Source organism: Culex pipiens, chromosome 2, assembly GCF_016801865.2.
Source record: "Culex pipiens pallens isolate TS chromosome 2, TS_CPP_V2, whole genome shotgun sequence".
In the NCBI taxonomy this organism is placed as follows: Eukaryota; Metazoa; Arthropoda; class Insecta; order Diptera; family Culicidae; genus Culex; species Culex pipiens.
Genome location: NC_068938.1, coordinates 212,357,133 through 212,383,458, shown reverse-complemented (window position 1 = coordinate 212,383,458; position 26,326 = coordinate 212,357,133). Strand labels below are relative to the sequence as shown.

The 26,326-nt window shown below is 37.4% G+C and overlaps 2 protein-coding genes across 7 annotated transcripts in view; one reads left to right on the top strand and one right to left on the bottom strand.

Annotated features, from left to right (window-relative positions):
- Window positions 1-26,326, bottom strand: part of LOC120425965 (protein NEL-like) — a 168,035-nt gene that overhangs the window by 31,179 nt on the left and 110,530 nt on the right. For 4 of the 6 annotated variants that reach the window (XM_039590613.2, XM_039590612.2, XM_039590614.2 and 1 more), the window contains exons 3-6: window positions 5,353-5,503; window positions 4,589-4,880; window positions 856-1,011; window positions 570-792 (exon numbers count right to left, since the gene is read on the bottom strand). In XM_039590613.2, the coding sequence (XP_039446547.1) occupies window positions 570-792; window positions 856-1,011; window positions 4,589-4,880; window positions 5,353-5,503 (822 nt within the window). Of the gene's footprint in view, window positions 1-569; window positions 793-855; window positions 1,012-4,588; window positions 4,881-5,352; window positions 5,504-26,326 lie in introns of those variants that run through there. The other 2 variants (XM_039590618.2, XM_039590617.1) reach the window with 2 other exon arrangements.
- On the top strand, window positions 18,399-23,279 carry LOC120425967 (UDP-glucuronosyltransferase 2B15-like). Its single transcript, XM_039590619.2, has 3 exons — window positions 18,399-18,605; window positions 18,686-19,843; window positions 19,900-23,279. Exons 1-3 carry the CDS (start codon window positions 18,484-18,486, stop codon window positions 20,177-20,179), a joined length of 1,560 nt encoding a protein of 519 aa, XP_039446553.1. The 5' UTR covers window positions 18,399-18,483; the 3' UTR covers window positions 20,180-23,279.

Below are 26,326 nucleotides of genomic sequence, written 5' to 3'. Positions count from 1 at the left end.
GCAGGGGGGGGGGGGACCCCCATTAAGAAACGCTTGTGTGTGGCTGTAAAACACAGAACTTTGAAATGTACACACGCAGGCAAAGAGTCGTAAAAAGATGGTAGTAATTCATTCTCGTGTGGTCGGTGCATCGTTCGAGGGAGATTGTCGTTGTGAGGTGAGGTGGTTTATTAAGAGATATAAAATAATCTATCGGCAGTAAAGCCGGCCAACAAGTCCGACGGAGAGTACTACCTGCCGTTTTCGTCCACCGACACGACACAGGCACAACGACTCACAATGAATTGATAATTAATTGAGGTATCGTAAAATAAAGGATTAGTGTTTAGTCGATTGGGAATGATCGATCCCTGGGTACGCTACTAGCTGACTTGCTGACCGGTAGGTTGTTGGTTGGTTAGCCGGTCGGCTGAGCCATTAAAAGTGAGGTTATTTATCTGTCGACACGAGGTACCTGCTGAGTGAGAGTGAGAGGGAAGCTTTGACTGTTTTGAGACTTGCTGAGATGTGCTTTTTCGCAAACAGTTGGTAATAAAACAAGAATTCGCTACAGTTTCGCTCGTACTTACTTAAACACTTAGGACAACATGCACCCTTCTCTAATACTGGATGTTTACACTTAACCTCTGGACATGGTCTTGGACCACACGTGACGACGCCACTCTCGCATTTACACTGACTACAACCTATATCCCATATATCACCGTCGTCTTTGCTTGTACCGTCAATTAGGCATGATTTTTTACAATCACATTTCTCTAAGTGTGTGATACGGTTCTCTGCAGCCACTAGCTAATGAAAAGGCAACTGGGTTAGTGGAACTCATCGAACTTTCACTCAGGGGATGAAACTCACCTGAACCTGTAGACTTAGTAAGGATTGTTGAAATTTTGCTAACGTTTTTTCGTACTCTAAAAACTGCCCACAGGTGGGGCATTGTGCATCCATTAGTTCACATTGTGATAAATAACCGTACGGGCCGGTGATAATACGTAAATCTTTTAAATCACCCTGCGTAATCGGTTTTGATGCATTAGGGGTGGTGGCCCACGGTGCAGGTCAGCAGCAGCACATTTGAGTTCCAAGTTGCCATTGAATTCGCGGGGTTTGTTGGTTGATTGGTCGTTTGGTTGGTGGTGGTGAGGGGATGGAAAAAGAGTCCAGGTTGAGTTATTTTAACGTGAAACGATATGTGGTTGTGGTGGGTGTGGGTGGGCTCTGGTGGAAGAGTTTTTGCCAGGTGAGGGCTTTCCAGTAGAGTGGTCGGGAAAAGAGTGACGCTTTCGCTCGAAATGTTTGCATTCTTAGGGAGAGATAGTTTGCCATTTTTATGTATAAAGTTAGAAATCATTGAGATCATTGTATCCTATTGTAACAAATGTTTAGTAACTCATCAACAAACAGACATTACTGTTTGTTCGGTGGATACAGGAATAAAATTTTGAGATGATCAATCCAAGTAAAAATAAAATAACAAAAAAATCTCCACTCTATATTATTTCGTATAGTTTGACAATGGGACAAGTCTTCTTTTATTGAAAATTATGATCAGAAAGAAAACTTTGTATTCGTAAATAGGACAAACATGTTTTTTTTGTGAGTTTTGTTTAAATGTATGTGATTTTGTGGTTAAATAACTCAGAACCTTCAAGTAACATATATATTTCAAATCATTTAAAACATGGTCCACTTGATGTAAAATAAACCCCCTTTTAAAATCTAATGCTTTGAATTTGAGAAAAAAAAACAGGAGGTAGGGACACTTCACACAAGTCACACTGTAAATTGTATGAATAGTAGCATATCTATTGGCGCATGAAAATTTGGTGCTTTTAAATTTTATCTGTACATTTCGAAAACAATATTTGTGAAAATAAAGCTATTTGAAAGTTAATTTAATTTTCAAGTTATAATTTGAACTAAAAACGCTATGCAATCGATTTTTTACAAGATTTACGATATTTTCCAGAAAACCAATATAACGGTAATAGGTTGATGATTTTCTTGTAGAAATATCAATAGTAAGAAACCAACCATACTGAGAATGGTAGAAAAGATTTCAAAATTACTCAAGAAGCAGACTTAAAAAAAATATGAAAAGTGTAATTGCGGAAGCGCAGTTTCAATTTTGTAGACATTTTGAGTATAACAAATTTATTAGTAAATTTTGATTATTTTTTGATTCATGCTTCTAAATTTATTTAGATGTCAAATAAAAAATGATGTTTTTCATGAAAAATCTAATTCTATTGATTTTTTAGCAAGCTCAATTTTTTTTATGTTATTTAAAGATAAATAACGATTCTATTATTTTAAAAGCTTAAAATTGATTTGACCATATAAGTTTCTATAGTTATTTACAGCTAATAATAAAAAACGGTACAGTCATGCCCCGGTTTTGCACGCCTCGGTTTTGCACTGCCCCGGTTTTAATTCGATCCAGTGCTTAACTGAAGCACAGAGCTTATGGGATTTTGGCTATATGGGAGACATTGGCTTTAATCTTATGAAAAAATATGCAAACATCAAAAAATTATAGTGTTTTGGAATCGGGAAGATGTCAGCTATCCATTCAAATTATAATTTCATAAACAATTTCACAAAAAAAAGTATTTTTCCTATATTTTGAAAATGTAATGTTTCTCGAAAAATACTCAAAATTATTGTTATTGCAATATGGGATTGTTATTGCAATATGGGATTGTTATTGCAATATGGGTATCAAATGATTGGAATTTTTTCATCCATTTCGAATGTAAAATCATGTTTTTGAAAACATTTCAAATTTTCACAAAATTACGTATTTAAAAAAAAACTCAAAATTGGGTATCAAACGATCGGGATTTGTTCATACATTTCGAATGTTGTAACAACACATTTTGAAAACACACAAAATTTTCACAAAACTACGTATTTTGAAAAAAAAAAAATACTCAAAATTTCAGTGTTAACAATATGGGTATCAAACAATCAGGATTATTTCAGACATTTCGAATGTAATAAAAACTTTTTTTGAAATACTCAAAATATTCACGAAATATGTATTTTAGAAAAAAAATACTCCAAATTTAAGTTTTTTACAATATGTGTATCAAACGATCGGTGTTTTTTCATACATTTCGAATGTAATAACAACATTTTTTGAAAACACTCAACATTTTCACAAAATTACGTTTTTTTTCGTAAAAAATCTCAAAATTTCTGTTTTTACAATATGGGTATGAAACGATCAAGTTTTTTTTTCATACATTTCGAATGTAACAACAATATTTTTTGAAAATACAAAAAAAAATCTTAAAACTACGTATTATTGAAAAAATATTCATAATTTCCGTTTTTATAATATGGATTTCAAACGATCGTGATTTTTCATACATTTAAAATAAAATAACAACATTTTTTGAAAAAAACTATAAAAAAATTGTGTAGTTTTTTGAAAAATACGCGGTATGGTGGAAATTTTGAGATTTTTTACAAATTTGCGTTATAACATTGAAATGTGTGAAAAAATCCCGATCATTTGAAACCTATATTGTAAAAAAACTGTTATTTTGAGTATTAGTTTTGAAAATACGTAGTATTGTTAACATTTTGAGTACTTTCAAAAAATGTTGATATTACATTCGAAATGTATGAAAAATCCTGATTGTTTGATACCGTTTTACCCATATTGTAAAAAACGGAAATTATGAGTCTTTTTTCTAAAATACGTAGTTTTGTGAAATTTTTGAGTATTTCCAAAAAATGTTGTCACTAAATATTTTGAAATGTTTGAAAAAATTCTGATCGTTTGATACCCAAATTGTAATGACTGAAATCTGAGTATTTTTTTTCAAAAATACGTTGTTTTGTGAAATTTTTTAGCATCTTCAAAAAAATGATTGAACATACGAATTGTATGAAGAAATGCCCTTTAAATTAAAAACATGCATTTATTCAATGTGTTTTCACACCGCCATTTTGGCCACCATCTTGGATTAAAACATTCTGAATCATTTTAGAGTATTGAATGGGTTATACTTATGCTCGACTGACAAAAATATGATTTTTTTTATCTGCGTGTTTCGATTATACGAAGTAAAATTAAAGTCTGGACTTCTATTATTAATGAACAATATAACAACTCCATCTTGAACGGAAGCGCAACAAAATAAAAAATAACCAATTTTAGAAATCGATCGATCATTAGAAAAAAAAAATAGTTGCAAGGTGTTAAGGGTTAGCTAAAAATTACTTTACTTTTTAATTATTTAAAAAAATTATAGAAACTTGTATGTGTAATCTAATTTTGGTAAACAAATTGTTATACACAATACAAAATTAACGTGACAATTGTTTGTGAATAGCAGGATAGCTACAAAGTGTAGTTTTCTTTATAGCTTTCAAAAAACAATTTAATAACTGTTGAATTAAATGTTAAATTCCGTACAATGAAAATAATCATTTTTGATCTGAATTTTATCAGCATTCGGAGTAACGTTTGGTTATCCAAGTCCATTTTCCACGACATTCTACAAAACATTTCGAGCGTGGCGTCACACTTTTCCGAAAAAAAAACAAGCAATAATTGTGCAGCCTAGATGCTCACCTTAAATAAATAATGACTATTTGAGTTTCTTTGTCCGACGAATAATTGCATATTGGAAGCACTAAAATTTCTATCTGGTAAAAAATGCATCACTCGCTTATACAGTGGATGGCAGTCGATGTAGAGCTGCACCTCGGTGCCGCTGACCGTTAGCGCCACCTTGTGCTCGGCGTCGTCCGCAAGCCGATACGGGAAGGACTCGTAGCGCATCAGCGGCTCGCCCGCTGCTGTTATGTGTGTGTAATGAAAACGTATTTCGTCACGTCTTCCACTTGATTGTAATTCTAAATACCTTAACATTAATATTAATTATTACATTGTTTCGATTAGGATTAGAGAAGAGTCAGATAGTAAGAGTATCGATATAGAGAGAAAGAAAGAGGGGAGTGAGGGAGGGTGGGGCTGGCCAGAGCACAATCGTTGACTGTTGTGCGGTGGAATTGTTCTCGAGGGACAATCAACTGTCAACGATTGTATTCGGGGTTGAGAAAAATAAGGGGGACACTCGGGACAGGAAATTAAAGTCAAACGGGAAAGTGAATTAGAAGCTAATGACGGGCCGGTTTTATTGGCCATGATTCTTCTTCATTACTGAACTCCTTGCGGGCTCATTAACGACAGAGGTTCATTGGCTTCCTCGGAATAATCGGGGGGTGTGTGTTGTTAAATAAAAAAGAAAGGGGACAACTGGGAATCGGGGCGGGGGAGTAGAAAGTTCGGAAAAATGGAGAATCAAACGACATCGAATTGAACGAGAAACCTACCTATTGTTTCCGTTTGAAAAGGAAACGATGGTCCCAGAGTTAGCTTGCTCCTGCTTCAGGACGACGGCAAACGTGAAATCGGCCGTCCGCTTCATCTGGTCCACGGCCCGGTGAAAAACCGATGTCGGAAGGACAAGATTTCGATCGCCACCTGGAAGCAAACAACAGAAAGGGGGAAATGGATTTAAAAGCAAGAGTTCATTGCGATACGGCTTAGGAAGGAATTGGGCCAAGACGATTCGGTTGCAAAGCTAAATAAATTATCACCCATTGCATGCTGGACTCCATTAGAGGGACGTGCAGTCATTTGCCAGATGCGCACATATAAACGCAGCTCCAAGGTTTGGTTGACAATGTTCACGCGATATAATTTATAGCCTTCCCCCTTTCCCCCACTCTGCTTCATTTTCCGGTTTTGGGAGGCGAAATGAAAAATGTCACAACACACATGTAGGTTGTAACGGCAGCAGGGGCTGTCACCAAGGTGAGTTGTGACATTTTCACACTTTTCACATATCGTGGCTTAATAGATTCAAAAGTTGAATTAATTGCTCGCAACTCCATTTGTGCGGTTGACTGGAAAGATTTTCAATTTTAAAATCGCGCCATAAGCGAAAATATAGTGTGAACTGATTCGACTGGAACACGCGAGATTATTTCGAGGCCATAATCGGAGAAATGATTAATTGATTCTTAGATTGGTTTGGAAGTTATAAATTGAATTTATCCAGGTGGGTTCTGAGTTAGGGTGGCTACTAATTTAATTCTGATCATAAAAATGAGGAATTATTATTTTGTTTTGCGGTACCTCTTTCCAGATACGTATTTAGATGTTGTTTTATTGGATATGTCACAGCCCTGTTTGGTCAAATTTTTAAACAGTTTAAACAATTCTGCCATTTTATAGTAATTAGCAAAATCTTCTTAAATTCCTGTTTAAGAACTTTTTAATTGTTAAAATATAATTTAAAATAGATTTTTAAATGAGCGGTGTAAACAAAAAAAAAGGTGATTTTGAAAAGACAACAAAACTTCAAATATTAGGAAACTTAATTAGATGAAGCGGACTTGGGGGACAAGGCAGAGCAAACCAAGGCGCGCATTAAGTGCGCCAACTGTGGAGGTAACCATACCAGCAACTACCGTGGATGCAGCGCACGGAAAAACTACCTTGAGGACCAGGAAAAGAGGGAGAAGAAAGCAGCAGCGTCCCACCCTCCTCAGGGAAGTACGAGCGTAACCGTGCCTGCAGCTGGTCATCGTACGGTTCCAGCGGACAACTCAGCGTTTCCTCCTGGATGGGGGCGATCGTTCGCCAGCGTGGTCGCTGCCGTCAGTGGCAATACGGCCCTGCAAGAAGTTACCGGGGAAGATCTCTTTACCCTGCCAGAGTTCTTTGCTCTCGCAGGGGAGATGATGACGCAGTTTCGGACCAGCCGAAATTGCAGGAATTGCTCCGACGAGGCGGAGCAATTCCTGGCCCTTGGGGAGCTGATGATCAAGCACATCTATAAGGGTAATTCTCTACCAACTCACACGAAATCGGGAAAAGTTGCCCCGACCCCTCTTCGATTTGCGTGAAACTTTGTCCTAAGGGGTAACTTTTGTCCCTGATCACGAAACCGAGGTCCGTTTTTTGATATCTCGTGACGGAGGGGCGGTACGACCCCTTCCATTTTTGAACATGCGAAAAAAGAGGTGTTTTTCAATCATTTGCAGCCTGAAACGGTGATGATATAGAAATTTGGTGTCAAAGGGACTTTTATGTAAAATTAGACGCCCGATTTGATGGCGTACTCAGAATTCCGAATAAACGTATTTTTCATCGAAAAAAACACTAAAAAAGTTTTAAAAATTCTCCCATTTTCCGTTACTCGACTGTAAAAAATTTTGGAACATGTCATTTTATGGGAAATTTAATGTACTTTTTGAATCTACATTGTCCCAGAAGGGTCATTTTTTCATTTAGAACAAAATTTTTCATTTTAAAATTTCGTGTTTTTTCTAACTTTGCAGGGTTATTTTTTAGAGTGTAACAATGTTCTACAAAGTTGTAGAGCAGACAATTACAAAAAATTTGATATATAGACATAAGGGGTTTGCTTATAAACATCACGAGTAATCGTGATTTTACGAAAAAAAGTTTTGAAAAAGTTACTTTTTGCAATTCCGTCGTGAAACTACTTACTTTTCCTGTCATTCTTGAACGACGAAATAGCCTACTTTTCTGTACCAAAAATAACAGAATCGAATAGCAACACTTTTCAAAATAAATGCTGAAAAGTTCTACTTTTCAGCACTGAAATGGGTGCTGAAAAGTTGAACTTTTCAGCACTTGTTTCGAAAATTAACACTTTTCAACATTTTTTTTGATTCAAACGATTTATTGACAAAATACATGAAAGTTTTACATAAAATTTCACTCAATGCGTGTTTTTTGGAATTGCAAAAAATGTTGTATGGAACTCGTTGCAAAACTTGAATTTTTCAGCACTCTTCGTATTTATCCAACTCGGTGAACCTCGTTGGATAAATGTACGACTCGTGCTGAAAAAATCCTCTTTTTGCAACTTGTTGCATAAACTACTATTTTGCGTTTCTCTTTGTTTCGTCGTCCGTGTCTGTCGCGGGTGACCATGAATGGCCATGATCGATGACGACCAACTTTTTCAAAACTTTTTTTCGTAAAATCGCGATAACTCGTGATGTTTATAAGCAAACTCCTTATGTTTATATATCAAAATTTTTGTAATTGTCTGCTCTACAACTTTGTAGAACATTGTTACACTCTAAAAAATAACCCTGCAAAGTTAGAAAAAACACGAAATTTTAAAATGAAAAATTTTGTTCTAAATGAAAAAATGACCCTTCTGGGACAATGTAGATTCGAAAAGTACATTAAATTTCCCATAAAATGACATGTTCCAAAATTTTTTACAGTCGAGTAACGGAAAATGGGAGAATTTTTAAAACTTTTTTAGTGTTTTTTTCGACGAAAAATACGTTTATTCGGAATTTTGAGTACGTCATCAAATCGGGCGTCTAATTTTACACAAAAGTCCCTTTGACACCAAATTTCTATCTCATCACCGTTTCAGGCTGCAAATTATTGAAAAACACCTCTTTTTTCACATGTTCAAAAATGGAAGGGGTCGTACCGCCCCTCCGTCACGAGATATCAAAAAACGGACCTTGGATTCGTGATCAGGGACAAAAGTTACCCCTTAGGACAAAGTTTCACGCAAATCGAAGAGGGGTCGGGGCAACTGCTGTGTGAGTTGGCGGAGAATTACCCATAAAGGATAAAAAAAACTGTGATCTAGTTTTAAGCTTTTTTTTCTATCCCCTTTTCCTTGCAATTTTAGTAAGCTTTTTTTTATTTTTTTCTTACTCTTGGTGACACCTTTATTTACAAGGAATCACAGTTATTCCTTGTAAATAAAGGTGTCACCAAGAGTAAGAAAAAAATAAAAAAAAATTTACTAAAATTGCAAGGGAAAGGGGATAGAAAAAGAAATAGCTTAAAACTAGATCACAGTTTTTTTATCCAGTAACTGTTCCAAAATGGATTATGACGTAACACACAGCTGTAAGGAACTCCAAAACTCTGTTATGTACCTCAAAAGAACTTATTGTATCTTGATTATTCACCAATAAAACCAAATTGAATTGAATTGAATTAATTTGATGATGTCCACTTGGCATATATATTTTAACCTAAACCTTTTCTTCAAAGTTTCAATCATAAAGATTGAAATTCGAATTGGATTTTGGAGAAATGGAGATATTTTTCTTACAAAATATTACAAGATTATTTTTTTATGAGTGCATTTTTTGAAAGAGTTAAGGTTTTCAATAATGTTTTATTCTAGAGTTATTGTTTCAAAGACAGTTGTCTACAGCCAATGTTCAGAAAATAAACTTAGGTAACTCAAATAGCACCAGTTATTTTCAAGTCGCTTAAACATTTCACGACTTTTTCTGCTCAAGTAAAATTAAATCCGCTAACAAGCCGGTTTCCTAACCGGTCACACAAAAAATATCAACCCTGGCCTAGCGCCAAATGCGCCAATCCGCCGGTCGGCCACTGCTGACCGCGGTCAGTCCTGGGGCACGGCCAGGGACATTTCTTCTGTGAGGTGGCAAATTTGCGCACCAAACCCAAAGAAGCTTGGGGGAGGGGGTGTCGTTATTACTTACATTAAGTGACAAATGACCGGCGTACCCAAGTACCAATGGCCAGCGCCAGTGTTATTAGTACCGGGACATTCTTGCCCGGTCGATGAAAGCCGCGCGCGCGCGCGGCGGTAATTTGAATTTTATTGAAGTAATTTCTCATGTATCGACCTTTTTGTGGTTGTCCGGTCCCGCCCGCCATCGCAAGATTTCTTACGATTGCGGCAAAGACTGCGCATTGTACAACTTTGTCGCGTGAGGTTGAATAATAAAAAAAGGTTCAGGAAATTGGTCAAGAGACCTGAACCTGCGATTAGATTCGATCAGCCATTTTTTTTCAATCGACGCGACTCTTCCTCTGACAATCCCATCCACTGCGCTACTGAAAACCCGATAAGACCGGCCGGATGACCTACATTCCACAACGGCTGATGGCACGAGTAGTGGGTGTACCCAAAACAAATGAATCAATCGTCGACGCACACACACACATGTGCGGCCTCCGGAGGTCTGGTCGGTCGAGCCTTCCTGGCGGCAGCTGGCTGTCGAGTAGGCAAAAACCTGACCAACCCCAACGGCAGTGTTGCAGCAGCAGTTCTAGCAAAAAACAGTTATGCGCTTTTGCATGTTCAAGGGGGGGCAGGGTGGGGGACGATGCCAACACACATGTGCAGGAAGGTCTCGTTTTATGTTATCATTTGGGGCTATCTGGTTGCAATCTGGTGACCGATGGCCGGATGGTGGGAAGGTGCGATGGTAGTTGAATTTGACAGTTGAAGGGGTGGATGATTTGATTTAAAGGTATTTAATTTAGTTTTTTTCACACATTTATATTACTTATATTCAAATACGGGTGATCAGTAAGAATGTGGTTTGAGTTATCTCTGAAATTGTTTTTTTTTTCAGTGATTTACTGATTTATTATTTAAAATTTTTTGGTAAACAAAAAAAACAGATTTTAAGCCTGATTTCCAAAAATGTAAGGCGGTATTTCAGAAAGATTTATACATCATAGAAAAAGCAACTTCAACTCGCTGGTTTTTGGGCATTACTCAACCAATCGGGACGATTCTTGTTTCCAGTGATTTGTAGGAATGTCTAGATGATCCTAAAATTATGCAGAACTTGATTTGAACAAATTTTTAATTTCTGCAACCGGAAACATTGTTCCACCTTTTTTGAAACGACCCCTCCGCGGATTTTTTGGCGATTTTTTTTTACACGCGAAAAAAAAGTTGGAACGATGTTTTGATCGCAAATATTACAGATTTGATCAAATTAAGTTCTGCAAAGTTCTAAAATCATCTAGACATTCTAACAAATCACTGGAAAAAAGAATCATCTTGATTGGTTGAGTAATGCCCAGAAACCAGCGAGTTGAAGTTACGGATCCAACTTTTTTGGAGCCTTGGGCGTTGGAATGTTAAATAATGCTAAAAAAAATTAAAAGTAAAATACAAAGATAATTGATTTTAAGTTGACGGAATATACTTATTGAATAGATTATATGTAAAATGAGACTTTTCAATTGCTTTTTGTCTAATAATTCTTTAAAAGAATTGAATAAAGGAAAAATGAAAGATTTTTAATTTTTGATTTTTTTCAATCAATACTAAGCCCTTTTGAAATGTTAGTTGAGTTTGCCGCTGTATCTCAGAAACCCGAGGTCCAATATTCAATGTTTCTTAGCCGAAATGGTATGACATTTTCTGAGCTTTTCGAAAAAATATTTTCAATATTCAATATTTATCGGACAAAATTAAACCATTTGTGTCATTGGTTCAAACAAGATTTCGTAACATTTTGGCAGCTGTCCTTCCGAAAGGGTATGAACATTTTCGAAAATCTGTAAACTTATGAAAGAATTTTCTGATTGATTTGGTGTCTTCGGCAATATTGAAGGTATTGATGAGGGCTATTTTTTGTCGATTTAAAATAAAATTTATGCATTTATGTTTTTGTTTTTTTGCTACAGTTCTTAATGTTTAATCGAATTTCCAAAAGAAATTTATTTTACAGAATTTTAAATTTTGCTTTGAATTAAAGATTTGCATTTTCTGATTTTATAAAATATTTAAAAAAATTCAAAATGTCTGAAAATTATATTTTTCATTTCCGAAAGTATTATTTTACAGCTTACAGATTTGACCTCTAGTTACTGAGATACAGCAGAAAGAAGAAAGCCAAGCAGTAAAATGGAAGTTTTAAAAGTCTCATCCAAACTTATTTTCAAATGCAAACATCTCTGCAGCTAATGGTCCAATGTTAGTTGTTAAAAATGAAACTATTATTAAATTTTGTTAACATGAGATTTTTGTTGAAAGGTGCTTCGCAACAATTCCCATTGAAAAATAAAAGATATCTACATAAATAAACTAAGAAAGTTTAGTTTGATTGCAATAAACACATAAAAAAAAACAAATTATAGTTATGTTTTACTGGGAAGGAGTTCATTTTTTATGTCAGAAAAAATGTGTTATTTTACCTTTGAAAATGTGTAATTTTACAATTTTTCTGGTTTAATGCCACTTTTCGGTCTAAATTGAGGTAAGATTACAACATTAAGAGGTAATATTTAACCATCGAAAATTACAACATCCATTTTTTTAACTGTGCAGTCGATAAGTCAAAAAATGTAAATGATAATTATTGATTTAAATAGAACTTTTTTATCAGAAAGTCAAGAAGATTTTACATAAAAACTCATTAAAATAAGTTATTCAATTAAGTTTGGTCTTCTTCACTGAGTTTGCTGAAATCCTACTCTGACGAAATGAACTTTGATCTATCTTTATCTATCTATCTATAGTAACTTAGTTTTCGATTTCGAGGATGAAAATTTAATTTCTTTTTTGAAATGAATATCCAAAGATCATGAACCGTCCCTACAAAAGTAGTGCCACATTTGGGTTACCATTTCATCCACCTCCCCAGTTCAGCAAAAGTGTTTCCCAAAAAGGGGGCTTGCATGACTTCCTCCTGACCACCACAGAGAGGGGGAAGCCAAAGTATCTGACTGAATACCACACGTGCCATCACAGAGTGTCATCCACTCAGGCGATGCCCAAATAGAACACGCAACACACCAAGCGCAGACTGCAGTTTTGCACTAGCTCTAGATCTACTAGCCTGTGAGGGGTGGAAGAAGGGGGATTGGCCTAGTAGTACTAGGTAGGCAGTCCGGTGGTGGTCCAAGCCGCTGCTATGCAATATGCAAATTAGTGGATTAGTGACAGTGATAAATTGGTCTCCCCCACCCCTTCCAACACTTCTTCGTGCGCCAGATCGAAATAGTTTTGGAATTGGCCAGCGGGTTGGCGATTGGGAGGACGTGGATAGCGCCACTTGTAGCAAATTGTGGTGCTCCACGTATGCTGAATGTATGCTCAGCTCGTTACTATTTGCTGTGGGTGGGCGGTTTGAGAGGATTTAATGGAAATTAGAAACACTTTTATGAATTGTGTGCGCGCCTTCGGGCTGGATTATTGAGACATCATTTTCAGGAAATTGAAATAGGCAGATTTATTGTTGCTCCCTCCGCGTGACAGGCCGGGCTCGGTTAGTGTAGTGCCGGGAATATCCAGATTGTCAGAATGCTTAATAGGTTTAGAGTGGCGCCGTTTGTTTTTCAATTACCCGAATGGCTCGAGGGGGACATTTGTTACGTATTTCCGAGGGATTGGCCGGGCAACAAATTAAACGCTTGTTTTGAAGCGGGAATGGGTTCTAAATCAAATCGTGAAGGGCGATTTTGTGCTGGAAACTTTTCCGGTTATTGGAAATCTGAACTCCGCACCAAGGGAAAACACTCAATTAATCTTGGAAAATGTAAAACATCCTTCTCGCCACACCTACGTGCTTGCTTCCGTTCGCGCCAAATGATTAAATAGCCTCTAAATGAGACAACCAACCACTCTTTAATAAACTCATCAAATTTTTCACCCAGTAAACAAATGTCCCATAACTCACGATAAATCACCATCACCGCGAGGAGCTGCTGTAAGGGTAGCGGTCACGTCTTGAATCTGCCCCTGAAATCAAGTAGCAGAATCTCGTTCAGAGTCCGCGTACACATACAAAGTGCCACAAAGACAAGAAAATAACCGTTCACCAACACCAACCAACTCGCGCCGAGTGAGCCCGTAAACATCGAGATTTGTTTTCAGATATAAATCACTCCGGCGACAGTAACGGCCAATTTCGTCGTATTAAAGTAGCATAACCCACCCCAGATCGGAGCCGCGGCGGCGGGTGGAGCTGGTGGTCGTTTATCTGATGATGTGACCGACCACGTATCGTTACGTACGTACGGGGAATGATCTGACGACCGACCCACCAGCGGTGATGACGATGATGACGAGGGAGATGATCTCGGATTGGGATGGCAGGGTGTGAGCATTTCTTAATTTTTTGGGGAAGTGATAGATTTTTTAAAATATTTTTTTCGTATTTTGTAGGTTAAGTATAGCAATTACACGTCGAAAATTCAACAAAATTCAAATGATTGTTTAATTTACCTAAACATGCTAAAAATGATTCTAAACGCAGAGAAATGCATTTTACATTGAATTTAGTTGAGTGCCCTTAAATTTCCGTTGAAAATTTAAACTATTCTAAAAAATATTTTTTTGCCGCCCCCCGATTTTTCCGGGCGACAAAAAGTGACAAAAAGCTTAAACAAAATTTAATTTTCTAGTATTTTTCAAATTTCCAAATTTTCCAAAATTTCCAAAATTTTCAAAATTTTCAAAATTTCCGAGATTTCCAAAATTTCCAAAATTTCCAAAATTTCCAGAATTTCCAAAATTTCCAAAATTTCCAAAATTTCCAAAATTTCCAAAAATTCCAAAATTTCCAAAATTTCCAAAATTTCCAAAATTTCCAAAATTTCCAAAATTTCCAAAATTTCCAAAATTTCCAAAATTTCCAAAATTTCCAAAATTTCCAAAATTTCCAAAATTTCCAAAATTTCCAAAATTTCCAAAATTTCCAAAATTTCCAAAATTTCCAAAATTTCCAAAATTTCCAAAATTTCCAAAATTTCCAAAATTTCCAAAATTTCCAAAATTTCCAAAATTTCCAAAATTTCCAAAATTTCCAAAATTTCCAAAATTTCCAAAATTTCCAAAATTTCCAAAATTTCCAAAATTTCCTAAATTTCCAAAATTTCCAAAATTTCCAAAATTTCCAAAATTTCCAAAATTTCCAAAATTTTCAAAATTTCCAAAATTTCCAAAATTTCCAAAATTTCCAAAATTTCCAAAATTTCTAAAATTTCCAAAATTTCCAAAATTTCCAAAATTTCCAAATTTTGCAATAATTACTCGGGTGTGATTATTAAACTCTGTTGACTGACATGAGTTGAATTTTAACTTTAAAAGGGAGTAGAAGAGTTTTCCCTTCTTTAAGGAAGGGAAAAATTTATAGCCTGCTGACACGAGTTTAATTTCCCTTCTTTAAGTAAAAGAGAAAAATCTTGACCACTTATACAACTTTTTAAATTTGTTATTACTAGTCAAGTGAGTTTTTCCTTATGGAAACAAGAAAGGAAAAAAAATTAAAGCGAAAATTCAACTCTTGTTAGCAGTTATCACAAGTCAAGAAAGTTTTCCCTTCTTTAAATAAGGTGAAATTCAACTTGTGTCAGAAGGAAAGGAAGGAAAAATAACCATTTATTGAAAGTCAGCAGTTATTGAAAGTCAAGATAGTTTTTCTTTCCAAAAAAAAAGGAATTAACATTTTCTGTTATTTTCTCAAGAATTGTTCTCAAAAAAAAAGGAAGGAAAATTTCTTGGCATGGAGAAGATTACTTTGTTCAATATTTATATTTTCTAAGAAATTCCAAAAAAATCTAATCTTTGCAATTATTGCATCAATTCCTAATATTTTTCGAGAAAGAAACTTTTCTGGGGAATGGTTTTCTAGGAAATAGTACATTTTGGGGAATGGTTTTCTGGGGAGCGTGACTCAATGAATTTCAAAATATCTTGGCATCAACAAAAGTTCATCTTTCAACAAAAAAAGCAAGACAACAACTCTGAAAAATATTTGCAAAAAATCCGATGGCAAAATTGCATGCACATCACGTTTGTCAAAAAGACACTTAATATTACACAATTTTTGTCAACACAAAACAAGTTGCAACCGACGGGATTCAAACCCTGCACCAACAGTAAGGACTGGTTCCTTAGCCCGCTCGGCCATCAAACTGATGAAAAACGGAAAGGATAAACGCAGATATGAGCCATACTGATAATACTTATGTCAGGGTGTAATATTCCATAAAATTTCAATAAATAATGCAATATTTATTTTACACCCAAGCATTTTACACAAAGCTGGATTACTACTTTTTTTTGTTCTGTAGATTCTTTCGTCACACTGCTCTTCAAGTTCAAGAACTGTCAGTTTTGCGCACTTTGCACCTTACTAGAGTGCTGAGGGATTATTTTGATCACTGTGATAAATAGAGACTGTGATGAAAATAATTGCACAAGAATCTAGTAAAGTGCAAAACGGGCAATATTCAGAATTCAACACAAGTTAGCTAAATAAAATTTTACTCATTGAATTTCTAAACTTTATTGTCTTTAAATGTTTTTTTTTTGTATTTAGTGGACACCTTAGGTAACAGCAGTGTTGTAAATGAGTGATAGAAAAGCTATCAATAGATTATCTCTGCACCAAAGATATCCGAGAGTATAGCTGCCCTCACTATAGCTTGTGAGATCTCTTCTTGTGTCTTGTGATTCCCAGCGATGGCATTCTCTCTCTATCACTCCTCCCCTTTTCCACGACTATGCGCTCTCACCGCTTTTTTTTTTTTTTATTTTTTTTTTTTTTGTTCAAATTTCTTTTCCATGTACATTCATTCAGTTAAAATATTATTGAGTGTCCAATCACAAACGATGACTTTTCACCTCAATTTTAAATACTAGCAACTTTCATTTATTCATGAAATATTGTAGCTTTCGCTATTCAGTGATTTCAAATGTAGGAAGTCCTACATGTACAAAAGGGAAAAGGGATACCTTAAAACTAACTTATAAACTATATAAAGAGCGGATCAATGCAGCTGAAGACTGCAATGATTTTTGTCGAAATGCATCAATTATCTTATTGGACATAACATCCAAAGTGTCAACTTCGGCTAATTGATGAAGTTCACTGGTGCTGAACCAGGGAGGAAGTTTCAGAATCATTTTCAGAATTTTGTTCTGAATCCTCTGAAGTTTTTTCTTCCTGGTTAAGCAACAGCTTGTCCAGATCGGCACAGCATAAAGCATGGCAGGTCTGAAAATTTGTTTATAAATTAACAGTTTATTCTTGAGACAAAGTCTAGAATTCCTGTTTATAAGTGGATACAAACATTTAATATATTTGTTACATTTAACCTGGATACTTTCAATGTGATCCTTGTAAGTAAGGTTTTTGTCAAAACCAAGTCCAAGATATTTCACTTGATCCTCCCACTTTAAATTTACCTCATTCATCTTTATAATGTGATGACTTTTTGGTTTAAGAAAATCAGCCCTTGGTTTGTGAGGGAAAATAATAAGTTGAGTTTTTGCACCATTTGGAGTAATTTTCCATTCTTTCAAATAAGAATTGAAAATATCCAAGCTTTTTTGTAATCTTCTTGTTATGACACGAAGGCTTCTGCCTTTGGCGGAGATGCTTGTGTCATCAGCAAAAAGTGATTTCTGACATCCTGGGGGCAAATCAGGCAAGTCAGAAGTAAAAATATTGTATAAAATTGGACCCAAAATGCTTCCTTGAGGGACGCCAGCACGTACAGGTAGTTGATCAGATTTGCTATTCTGATAACATACCTGCAGAGTACGATCCGTCAAATAATTTTGAATAATTTTCACGATATAAATCGGAAAATTAAACCTTTTCAATTTCGCAATCAAACCTTTATGCCAAACACTGTCAAATGCTTTTTCTATGTCTAGAAGAGCAGCGCCAGTAGAATAGCCCTCAGATTTGTTGCTTCGAATCAAATTTGAAACTCTCAACAACTGATGAGTAGTTGAATGCCCAAGGCGAAATCCAAACTGCTCATCAGCGAAAATTGAATTTTCATTAATGTGCGTCATCATTCTATTAAGAATTATTCTTTCGAATAATTTACTAATAGATGAAAGCAAACTAATGGGCCGATAGCTTGAGGCTTCAGCAGGATTTTTATCCGGTTTCAAAATCGGAATTACTTGCGCTCTCACCGCTGAGTCTCTCAATCTATCAGCAAACTGCAATGAGAGAACGCGAGATGGCGATTAGGAGCCGACCACGCATGACGTCCCGTTAAACTGCGTTTGCAAAATTGATTTTGTGGCGGCTTTTGTGGTTAAACGCTGTTGCGGTAGGATGATCGTGGAAGCAGGAATGAGAGAGAAAAGGAAAATGTCAATCGCGAGTGTGTAAACACGAAAACGTGTTCGGCTATTTTCGGCGCTGAGAGATTCAATAAGGAGAGAAGAGCAGTTGTATTTGAGGCATGAATATTCAGGCGGGATAATTGTAGTTGCTGAGAGCTGATATTTTGATATTTTAACAACCCTGGGTAACAGTAAGCGTTCTTAAAGGACGGACTACCATAGTTGTAATTTCGCTGGCGATTTTCAGTACTTTACGAAACCTCTTTTTAGCTCCATCACACTCGCAGCCGAGGGAGATCCCATTTTTATGTGAGCTTTTTATTGTCATTATTAAATTTGCTACATTTTGACAAACGCCGCGCCTCACCCTGCTCTGCTGCATTCTATCGCACTAAACAGCAAGTCTGAGTTCTGACACCAAGCATCGCGTCAGCACTCTCTCTCGCAACAGCAATTTAAATCAATTTATCCGAAACCCGCGCAGTCGGACGCGGGGGCTCCTACGTTGTGGCGCACTTTGGCCGGGTCTGTAGTTCCGTGCCGTCGTCGCAAGGTTCCGCACTGGAATACTATGGAGTGTGTCGTCCGGGTGTTATTTTTCCTGGTGGCGGTGATATTTTTCGGTCAGTTGGCCACCGGCGTGAAGAATATCCTCTACATCAGCAGTGTCGCATCGCCGAGCCATTTCCTCTGGTGAGTCGGCAGTACCGGTCAGGGTCATTAGAACGCTGGCTGGTGGCGTGTGTGATGTTAATTTGAACGATTGTCCGCAGGAGCCAGCGGCTGTTTGAACGATTGGCGGAGCGAGGGCATAACGTGACGGTGGTGAATTTGTACAAGCATGGATTTGTTAGAGGAGTACAGCTGGTTAAGTTGGAAGGGATTGTTGAGGAATTGGCGGCGGAAGAAGAGGACTACGTTGAGTTTGGACAAATGAATCCGTTTGAGGTGCACGTTGCGTTCTTTGATCTGGAACTTTACGTATGTCAACGGGCTGTTAAAAGTGCGGGATTCCGAAGTATGTTGGATTACCCGAAGGACTTTCGATTTGATCTGGTGATACACGATCATCTGGCCGGACCATGCCTTCTAATACTGTTGAGTACTTTTGGTTATCCACCGTTGATCTATGCATCGGCTTATAATCGACAATCTACGCTGACGACGTCTCTTGGAATCGTAGTATTCCCGGGATTCGTACCGAATCAAGTCTACGACGTGCAAAATCCGATGACGTTCTACCAAAAGACCGAAAATCGCCTGCTTTACTTCTGGGAATACTTCTTCAAAGCTTATATCTATTATCCAAAGCTGGATAGCCTAATTCAGCAGGAACTGAACCAAACTGAATCAGTGACGTCTCTGGAGAAGCGATCACTTTTGGCTATTCTGAACTCAAACCAGATATTGGATCTACCGGAACCAGTATCTCCCAACATAGTCCAAGTAGGAGGTCTCCATATAAAACCTCAAAAATCTCTACCAAACAACCTGCTCCAAACCTTAGACCACTCCAACAAGGTAGTCCTCTTCTCACTTGGATCCAACGTAAGAAGTGATCAGTTGGATCCCCAAATCCTGAACAAACTCATTGAGGCTATGACTGCCGTTCCAACGATGACCTTCCTGTGGAAGCTTGAATCCGACCTACCCCAGAAGCTTCCACCGAACGTAATCACTTCGCCATGGTTCCCGCAGAGTGAGCTGCTCGCTCATCCCAAGCTCAGTTTGTTCATAACCCACGGAGGACTACTCAGCGTTCAGGAGGCCGTCTGGCATGGAGTTCCCATGCTCGGGATGCCAATCTACGGCGATCAGTTCGGAAACGTGAATCAGCTGATCAACAAGGGAGTCGCCAAGAGGTTGTCCTTGGTCGATGCTACCAGCGAACAATTGGTGGAGGCCATTCAGGAAATCACGACAAATGCCAGGTAATTGCGGTAATCGTTTGCAAGTAAGCCGAGTAACGCGTTCCGCTTGATTCCAGCTACCAGAACAATGCAAATCGACTGTGTCGGATGTTTCGTGACCGGCGAGAGTCCCCGCTGGAGACGGCAATTTGGACCATCGAATGGGTACTAAGAAATGCTAATGACAGTCACGTGTGGAACCACATGCCGAGCAATTCCGGCTTCCTGGAACGATATTCACTGGATGTCCTGCTGGTATCCTTCGCCGGACTAATGGCAACGGGATTCACCGCATTGTTAATGCTACTTAAAGTGCTTACATGCACATCTAGTAAAAGCAAGAAAAAGCTTGATTAAATCCCCCTTATCAAAACATCCAAACAAATGACAAGTCATGTCGTACCTGCTGCATGTAATCTGTCGTCGTCGGCCCAAAATCTCCGGTGGCTATTTTCTCAGTTCATTCACCGTGATTTCCCCGTTATTGTGTTTACAGCAACAACAGATTCACCCACCCTGCCCCCTCTATCCGAAATTCCCTAAAGCAAACACAATCTGTTATCATTCCGATGGGAATTTTTTTTTCTATTACAAGCAAAAAATCCCATTCCGTATTGTGTGCGGGGAAAATCCCCCTTATCTGCGCTTTTCTCGAATTTTCTCTCTCTCTCTCTTCGGTTCAGCATTTTCCCCGACGACGACGAAATTGCTCAATGGAACCAACGGCACGTGAAAAATGTAAATAGTATCATCCGGCGCGCGGTGGTCACCCCGTAAGCGAAATCACGGTCGTAGGAGGTGAACCATGTGTGAGCAGGGCAGGATGTACGGTGGTTTGATTTTTGATTAAAAATCAATAGCATGGTGGTACAGTGCAGGTATACTAGAAAAGGGGGCACGGCCAATAGCCGGCAAGGATCAGGTGGGGGCTCGACCCTCTCTGCTGGTGGCCTCGGGGATGATGTAATTCGTGAAGGTGGAAGACAGAATGGGAGCCGGAACCTTTGTACGAGGACGTTGTGGTGGATTGAAGAATGGATAATGTTTTTTTAATTGAAATTAGTTTTGAATTATGTTGGATTTGAGATTTTTATAACTTAAGTGTTGGATTTGCTTACATCAGATTTGCTTTAAATAAAATGAACTGAATTGGCTTGTTTTTAGATCTGGTTTGATCCATAATAAATAGATCTTTTTACTGTGCTCAGGATGGTGTTTGAATTTGATTTATCCTTGTTCCCAAAAACTGATAATTTGACGAAACTTGCAAATCAAAAAACAAACAATAAAAATAAAAACGACGAGATAAATTTGACTTACATGGTGAATTTATATGATTTATTCAATTCAAATAACTGATTTGGGTGAAATTGAGCACATGTTTACTTTGCATGCGAAATATATTCACTTTTTTACATTAGGAAATAATGTATTTCACATTTTCACAAACTTCAGCATTCAGCACTCACTTTTTTTAAATGTATTACTTTTTTTTACATCAAGAAACTTGTTGCAGGAAACACGCTTTTTCTTGTATTAAATATAGCATTAATTTTACCATTTTCAGAATTAATAGTGCAGTTTTGACTATTCAGAGTCTTCAGGATTTTCAAAAAAGTGTTCGCGTGGTCTATGGATGGTCCCATATACGGTATTCTAAATGACTTGTATAGGTAAAAAAAGATAAATATTAAGCAAAAAAAAAAAAACAGTGAGGCTATTTGTTTAACTACATATTAACAAAAATGGCAATTTTCAAAAATCACGACTTTTTGAAAACTCTGAGAAGTCGAAAAAAAACATAAATATCTTAGTGGCTACATCTTGAAACTGGTGCACAAATTCATATTTATGTAAAGTACTTTTCCGATTGCAAATTTGATTTAGAAATAATGTTAGAAAATTTCAACTTTTCAACATTTTTCAAAAATCGTGATTTAAAAAAATGTAATTTTTTGAAAGTTGTTATTAAAAAATAGATTTTTGTGCAAAGTCAAATTGAAAAAAATGTGTAATTTTTTATAGTGTATTTTTTTTTCGCTGAATTTCAGTTAAAATGCGTATGGAGCTGTCAAACCTTGCTGAAATTTCAGTAAATTTTCGGTTGAGTGCGAATTTCAGTGAATTTAAATGAATTGAGTAATGCAAGTTTGGTGTGTAGGTATCATGCTTTAAATATTATTGTAAAAGTTTCATGTAAATATTGTTTTATACGAAACATTTACCTAAAATTCAAACTATCGCATTTTTATTTTTATTTTGATGAAATTTTGTCCATAGATTCCTTGTGTACAACAAAGTAATTTTGTACAATATATTTCTTCATACAAATTTGGTATTTGGAGCAAAATTGTAGAAAATGGCTGTGATTTAATAAAATGATTTACTTAAAACAAAAACATTCTTTTGATTATGGTCGAACGAATGGTTTCAGGATATTATTTGAAAACGTTTTTTTCCGGATCCCCTTGAACTTCAAATTTAATTTGCTATCAAAATGTAGTTTTGATAAATTTAAATAAAAGTGCATCTTTGGGCAGATATCCATTTTAAATTAAATTTTCTTTTTCTTTAATTCAAAATAGCTATCTGAAATATCAGCAAATTATCTATAATTTGAAATTGTTGATCCCACTATGGATTGAGATATTGCTTTGCCAATGTTGAAAAAATAAATTTAAAATGAGGAAATTTTTCAATTAGCGACATCATAAAAGTTATCAATATTCATTTGATCTTTAACAAGTCTGGACTCGATTATCCGAAGGCCTTAGAACAATTTCACGTAGGATAATCAAATCATCGGATAATCGAATCACTAAGCTAAACTACGCTATAACGATTTAGAATTTTTAAATCCAAGATGGCGGCCAAAATGACGATGATGAAATATTGAAAAACATGCATTTTGTAATTTATTACGCAATTTACTATTTAAATTTGACTAAAATGGGGTTGCAGTACTGGAATTTGATGTCATTAGAAAACTAAGGGTTGTTTGGGTGACACTTAATAACTTCAATTATTTTCATTGTGTCTTTATATTTGAGTGGTTTAACTAGAAACGATAAAATCCATCTTCAATGTTTTAGGATTGTTTCGCTGTTCTAAAAATATATTTAAATTTAATTTAAATATTAAATTTCCGATTTCAGAATACAACACAAAATTTATGCAAATGTTTTTAAATCATATTTTAAATTAATAATAATTCTTATAAAGGTCATAGTTCTGAAATACATCATATTAAATCGAATATTTTCTCTCTCCTTGATCTCCTATTCTCAAGACCATCTTCAATCCAGTGCCACCTGTCTAAACACTTCTCCTTTTCCCTACTACACCTCCATTCACAATCGCGCGAACACTAATACGAAGATTGCCGTTTGACAGGTTCAGTCCACCTTGCTGACCACCGGCACACGTCACTCGTCGCGGCTTGTTATCGACGACACATCACATAAAAACAACCCCATCGTCTTCACCGCCCAGGGAGAGAGGGGCAAGGAGGTTGTCAAGAAACCGCATGCACCAAACACCTTCCCCACACCCTCCCCTGCTCCTCACCCGTCTAATGTCTCAGGTGATTCCACCAATGTTTTGCGGGTGAGGGGAGGAGTAGGAGCAGGGAGGACAACACGAGGTGCCTTATGTACTTTGCGCTCTCCCTCTCTCTCTCTCTCTCTCTCGGGAAAAGCATGCTTGATTGCATACGCGCTCTCTCGCGAGGAAAGTTTCCCGCACGCGAGAGAGCGTGGAAAACGTGCGAGAGAGAACCGTACCGGCTCTCTCTCGCGGGAAAACTGTGTGCGTTTTTTTAGAACGATAGTCACATGTTCACCGCTGGTTTGCTTTGGTGTGCGGTTCTTCTTGACGTTTCGAAATCGTTCCCGCTCTCTCGCGCACAAACAGCTGTGTAGAGTTATGCTCGCGCGAGAGCATAACAGTGGAGACTTTGCTCGTTGCGCCGATTAGGATAACGCTGCGGGACGCGTTTGACGCTCTCACGCTCTCTCTCTCGCAGGAAGATCCGTTTAACGGATTAGATGAGAATCTCTGCCTGATAACGAGACCTGGCGGTCGGTCCGACGAAACGGTTACACGGCACGGATTCCTGGCCTGTCCTGAAGCCGTCGCCGCCGCCGCCACCGCGCGAAAAGAGGTCATTGCATTTCCATTGATCGATTTATGAGCGCTGGCCGTTACTGACAGTTGCGCCACGCGATGGGGGCAAAGGGTTTCGTTCTGGGGAGGTGGGTGGTGGTGATGATTGACCACCACCCACTGAGTCATTCAAGGGTTGTTGTTTTCGTTGTAAGTGATAGCCGAGACGACACGGTGGAGGGGATGAAGTTTTACGATGCGCCAGGCGGTTGTTTGGTTGATGTATGTAATAAGTGATTGGAAGTCTTTGGGGGATCGTCGCCATAATTGCCTTTTAATGTGTCTATCTATTAGCGGTGGGGGTGGCCAGACTGCTTCCAATATGAAATGATGTGACTTCCTGAAAGCTGCTCCATTTTTTTCTCTTTCAGGTTGTAAATTTTTATGGCAGAACTGCAGGCGCTGCCTGCAGTTAGTGTCAATTTTTGCATAAACGATTTACTGCCTAATCGATTTATGGCCTGATAGAACTGCAAACAAAAAGCTGTTTATTGCAGAACCATTTAATTGACGTGGTTGTCTGCTGCAGGCCGCGGCTTCGAAATGGCCGTTAATATGAGCAATGCTAATGGTGACAGTGATGATATGAAGAATGGCAACCATAAATCAATTATCCTTGTTCTGCGGAGTGTGAGGCCGGGATGTTGGTGTTTTTGTTATGCGATTTAATCGTGACCGAACGGGGAGCGGTTTCCTTTTGTTTGATTGAATTCACATTCGGGCAAGTGTTATTGGCAGTTTTGTTAAATGGAATAATATGGCTTTATGTTTTATGTTTTATATGAGGGAAAAGCCCGTTTGAGTGGAACGCCTACCGATGGGTCCTTCTCAAATAGGCACAAAACCTCTTTTTTTTATTATCAACAGATTTTACAATCCAAATGACATAGAGGATATATACAATCAAACTTAAGCTAACAAACTAAACTAGCACAATGTAAAAAATAAATAAATAAATAAATAAATAAATAAATAAAACTAACTAAAAATAAACCGGTCTAAACCTTTGTCAAAACACATATGCTTCCCTGAGAAAATTAAAAATATCATGCTTCAGACGGGGACGAGACAAATGGAAATCGAAAAAGGGGTAACAACGTTCAAAAACCCTGCACATACTAGAAACAGGTTCATTGAAGGCATAATTTGTACGGGCTCCAGGTATAACGAGAAAAGAGTGTGAGCGAAGCACCCGGCGTCTAATGTTGACGTTCAGTTCACTCGTAAGAAAAGGACAGTTGATGTTTGATCGGAAAAGGTCAGCAACAAAAAAGGCTTTAGCAGCTTCTCTACGAACACTCAAAGGATCAAGGTGGAGCATAGAGCAACGAGTTTCGTAATTTGGACACTCACCAAGATGTCTTAAAGCAAATCTTGTAAATTTACGTTGAATCGCTTCGATTCGTCCAATGTCATTATGATAATATGGAGCCCACACAACTGAACCGTACTCTAGGGTGGAGCGAACTAAGGAAAGATAGAGAATTTTTAGGCAATTGACGTCGCGAAAATATTTGGTCATTCTAAAAATCATTCCTAGCTGTTTAGAAGCCTTCGAGCACAAATAGGAAATGTGGTTTTTAAAAGAAAGCTTCGAATCCAACAACACGCCTAAATCCTTGACAAAAGAGTCACGAGTAAGTGGGTTACCAAGAATTTTGTAACTGAAAAACGTTGGGCAGCGTTTACGGGTGAATGTAATTGTCGAACATTTTGAAGGATTGAGAACCATCTGATTCAAGCGGCACCAGTCAGCAAATAAATCAACCTGAGCTTGCAAATCTTCCATGTCAGTAGGCCTCTTAATTATAGCATACAATTTAAAATCGTCAGCGTAGCATAGTTTAGGACAGCGAAGCAGGAAATTGACATCATTGATATACAACAGGAAAAGAAACGGCCCTAAATGACTTCCCTGTGGAACACCCGAGGTAACAGAAAACGGTAAAGACAAGTTATCGGCGATTTTAACCAACATAGTTCTTCCGGTCAGGTAGGAGTTTACCCACGTAAGCAAAGAGCCGTGTAGGCCAACACGGCGAAGTTTCGCAATTGCTATACGGTGGTTAATTTTGTCAAATGCCGCAGAAAGGTCAGTATAGATGGCGTCGACTTGATAGCCATCGCTAATCGCACGTTGGATCTTGGAAATATAAGTGACAAGATTCGTATTGGTGGAACGTTTAGGGAAGAACCCGTGCTGGTCATCGGAGACGACGTGCGATAAGTTGTGGCGAAGAAACTCCAAAACAATCACTTCAAACAACTTGGAGACGGCACAGAGGGCGGCAATACCGCGATAGTTTTTAACGTCTTGCTTGCAACCCTTCTTAAACACTG